At 33.1% G+C, this 4,562-nt stretch overlaps 2 protein-coding genes across 2 annotated transcripts in view; one reads left to right on the top strand and one right to left on the bottom strand.

The window, feature by feature from the left end:
* The window catches only part of HELRODRAFT_172521 (hypothetical protein), a gene marked incomplete at both ends in the record, with an annotated part of 4,298 nt that extends 2,438 nt beyond the window's left edge, over window positions 1-1,860 (top strand). Inside the window, 2 exons of the mRNA XM_009019199.1 lie at window positions 436-547; window positions 1,739-1,860. Coding sequence (XP_009017447.1) covers window positions 436-547; window positions 1,739-1,860 — 234 coding nt within the window. The remainder of the gene's footprint in view (window positions 1-435; window positions 548-1,738) is intronic.
* A 2,349-nt stretch (window positions 1,861-4,209) lies between these two features.
* The window catches only part of HELRODRAFT_172520 (hypothetical protein), a gene marked incomplete at both ends in the record, with an annotated part of 9,817 nt that continues 9,464 nt past the window's right edge, over window positions 4,210-4,562 (bottom strand). Inside the window, one exon of the mRNA XM_009019198.1 lies at window positions 4,210-4,473. Coding sequence (XP_009017446.1) covers window positions 4,210-4,473 — 264 coding nt within the window. The remainder of the gene's footprint in view (window positions 4,474-4,562) is intronic.

Below are 4,562 nucleotides of genomic sequence, written 5' to 3'. Positions count from 1 at the left end.
AACATTCACGACAACGTATAAATGAATAACATTCATAACAAAATTAAATCAAAAACAACTAAATGACACAGCATAACATGTGACACTGTCAGTAGACCAGAAAAAACATAGGCGCAATATAACATAACATCAAAACCACATCAACCAAAAATTCACCAGCAAAACCTCAAACGAACACCGACATTACATACAACAATTTCAACAACATTACGTTAGCAATCACAGCAAACAAACAACAACATCACCCCCACCAACAACAACAACATCATCATCAACAAACAACAACACCACCAACAATTTCAACAACATTTCACCAAAAAAACAACCCTAACCCTAACTACCAACAACAACAACATCATTAACAAACAACAACATCACCAACAATTTAAACAACATTACACCAACAAATAACAACAACATAACCACCACCACCAGCAACAAGATCAACAACAACAATTTCTAGGTGATTGCTTAACAATTGATGGACCTCTACCACACGAAGTGTGCCAGAAAACCGTTGTACAGATGTCATGGTCGATGATGCTGGGTTCGTCTCGTTTTGGTTTCGTTATTATTATTATTACTATTATATTATTATTATTATTATTATAAATAGATTTTTAAATATCTCCAGTTGATTTCTATAATGACTTTAATCTTTCATTGTTTAAAATTATATGGCCGGTTTCTTTTAACGACGAGTCGATAGAGACTGTTATAAGGTTATCATACGGCATTCATTGCGACAGAAACAATTTATGATATAAATTTGAATACATTTCACCGCTCTGTACTTTAATTTGAATTGAGCACAATGGTTTTATATTGACATTTTATTATTTTACCATTTCATAGTTTTAATTATTTATTACCCTGGCTTTGAATAAAAGAGTTCTCGTTATTATTATTATTTTCAAAACCAAGTTCCGATAAACGTTTGGTTCGTTGAAACATTTCAATGAGTTGAGAATTGAAATATAAACTACATAGAATGAAATGATGAGAAAAAATTATTACATAATAATGTTAATGTTGGTGGGATCATTTGCGACAGTTCGATTCGATTTCAATTCGATTCGACTATCGAAATTGAATGTTCAAACTAAATATTTTTTTAATAACTATAATATTAATATTTATTATCATGTGGATTTGAATATGCAAATATACGGTGATCATTTCAGGTTGGTTCTCACTGCTGGTCATTGTTTGGAAGGCCATCACGTGGCTGTATTTATCAAGGCTAGTTGGTTAATTGATTGATATGTTGGTTGAATGGTTGGTTAGTTGGTTGGTTGGCTGATCGATTGGATGATTGATTGGCTTGTTAATTATTTGATTAGATAGCTGATTAGTTGGTTGGTTAATTGATTGGTTGGCTGATTGATTGGCTGTTGATTGGTTGGTTGATTAAGTGACTGCTCACTTGAATAGCCTTCAAAATGACTGCTCGCTTGAATAGCCTTTAATTGGTGAATATGTTCACTGAAGTTCTGTTTGATGATTAAACATTATTCCCATTCATTCATTCCAGTTGATCTCTCCATAAGCACCACAATTTTTTGTAAAAACACCCCAACTACTTTTTATATTAGAGTTTTTATTAATATTTTTTCTCCAAAATTAATTATATTTTATTATTAATAATTTTCTCATAAACAATTTTCTATCAATTTTTTCCCTCCCTCCCTCTCTTTCTCTCTCTCTCTCTCTCTCACACACATACACACACACACAGTACATGTGAATACGTATGAATCGACAAGACGCGTTACATTAAACGTTGTTGGCATGCATTCGAACAAGGTCATTGCTACAACGGAGCCCGGCAACTTATCCGCAACACTATCTTGCTACTGATCGAATTTCAGCGAATTATTGTTGTTACTAAAAGCGGTAACGATGATGTTGGTATTGTTTGCAATTGACAGGTGCTACAGGCTGGAAAAGTCGAAGTCGATTGTTTGAGGTACACACAGTATTTTGGAAGTGCGTGAACGAACAAACGAACGAACGAAAGAACGAACGAACGAACGAACGAATGAATGAATGGATGACGAATGAGCGAATGAGTATATGAACAAACGAACAGTTGGATAAAAGAACAAAATAGAAAATAATTAAAAAAATTTACGAATGAAAACAAGACAAACATAAATGAATTAGTGAAAGAATGGAAACTAACAAATGCCAAGATAGTTGAAAAGTTATTTACGTGTGCGTGCGTGTGTGTGTGTGTATGTGTGTTTGCTTGTCTGTCTGCGTGTATGTGTCTGTTTGTGTCAGTTTGAGTCTGCGTGTGAACATTTATCCCAAAAATTTTTTAAATTTTTGATCTGACTGTCATCTTTTACGTACGTTATTCATTTGTTCAATTAAATTCTCTCACTTGTTGCATTCCACATTCCACTTGTTGCTAGTTGAGCAGGGATGGATATTTTCATCTAAACGCATACCACGGCTTCAGTTCTTTTCAATCAGCCATTCAGTTACTTTATAATTATTTAATATAATAACTTATTGTTATTGTTGTTATTATTATTATCATTATTATTGTTTTCAGTATCATTATCATTGTAAGAGATTGTGTGTGTGTATATATATATATATATATATATATATATATATATATATGTTGGTAATAGACCATAATTTTTACAATATTCTATAAATTCTACCGAATGTTTAATAGACCATAATTTTTACAATATTCTATAAATTCTACCGAACATTCGGTAGAATTTATAGAATATTGTAAATATATATATATATATATATATATATATATATATATAACTTTACGTCAGCAGCTAGCCGTGTTTTTAATTCACGACGAGTTAATATTTTGAAAAGTGTAAAGGAAAATTAAATTAATAAGTTTTTCAATCAATCAATCAATTAGCATATAAAGCGCTATTTCCGCGATGTTCAACAGCGCTCCTCAATGAATTTTGATAGCAGATGGGTCTTGAGATCCTCTCTAAACTTTGTAAGTGATGGAGAAGTAGTCAGAGAAGTAGGTAGAGAGTTCCAGAGAAAAGGGCCAGAAAAAGCAAAAGAAGATTTAGCAAAAGAGTGTTTAACACGAGTTAAGAAGAAACAAGAATAAGAAGACGATCGTAAACTGGGGCGTTTAGGTTCAATTAATATACTTGATAAGTACTTAGGAAGTAAATTAGATTGAGACTTATACATAAACGTGCAAATTTTAAAAATTATTCTATATTTTTTAGGTAGCCAGTGCAAGAGAACAAGATATAGAGATATATGAGAAAAGAGAGGGACTCGAGCAACTAGACGAGCAGCAGAGTTAAAAGCTTTACTTAAAGGATAGAGTATAGAATCAGGAAGACCATAGTAGAGCGAGTTACAATAATCAATCCTAGATAAAACTAACGAAGTAACAAGGAGAAGAGTAGGATCGTCAAGAAAAGGCAAAAGTTTTCAGTGTTTTCTGATAAATATTCGAAGAATATAGGTTTGAAAAATTGTAATTAACTAGTTTGATGAGCTAACGATTTATTTTATCTACTTATCAACATAATTCCTCTACAAGGGGCTATATACAACACATACTCACATACACACACACACACATACATACACACACGCGTGCACACACATCCATACAGACATACATACGCATACACACCAGTTGTACATATTTTAACATTATTTTCGTTTGTCCAATACCCTTTCACAGCATTATTCTCTTCCGTTTGAATATTTTTAACATTCTTACGGACGTTTTTCAATTTTTCAATAAGGAAGAAAACATTTTTTACAACTCTGCGTATTTATTTCTTGTCAAGTTTTTTTTTCAAAAAGCAACTAAGAACAGAATTAATGGAATAATTAAACGTGAAATAATTAAACTAATCATTAAATTAATCAAACAAATAATCAATAGATAAGTTTATCATTCGTTTAGTCATAATCGTCATCGTTATTATCATCACTGTTGTCATCATCATCCGTCCCATCATCATCGTCATCATCAATTAACATCATAATGATGATTACGATCATAATCGCTGTCAATGTCATCATCATCATCATCATAATCGTCATCATCACACTATCATCGTCGTCGTCATCATCATCAATGCCATCACCACTTGCAATTTGTTATCATCATCATGAATAGTAAATCATCATCATCATCGTTGTCCTCATCATCACCATCATTATCATCGTTATCACCACCAATCATTCATCACCGTCTCCATCATCACCACCATCACCATCATCATCTTTTTTATCATCATCTTCTTTTTCCGCATTTTCCTTCTTTGTCTTCTTCTTCTTCAGCCTTTTCGCCATCTCCACCTCCCTGTCCAGCCTTTTTAATTCATCATCTTCATCCTGAAGAGTGTCAGACGTCTTCATCATTTCCCCCTTCTCTAACTCCACATCCAATAGACGACTCGAGTCGATCTCAATGTCAAGGTCTTTCATCTCCATCGGAAGTCGCTGGGCGTCGACGTGTGATCGGTTGGTTGGTTGGATGGTTGGTTGGATGATTGGATGGTTGGTTGGATGATTGGATGGTTGGTTGGATG

The sequence above is a fragment of the Helobdella robusta genome (genome assembly GCF_000326865.2).
Source record: "Helobdella robusta unplaced genomic scaffold HELROscaffold_24, whole genome shotgun sequence".
Lineage (NCBI taxonomy): Eukaryota > Metazoa > Annelida > Clitellata > Rhynchobdellida > Glossiphoniidae > Helobdella > Helobdella robusta.
The sequence above is the reverse complement of the archived record's forward strand: the minus strand, read 5'-3'. Positions and strand labels throughout refer to the sequence as shown.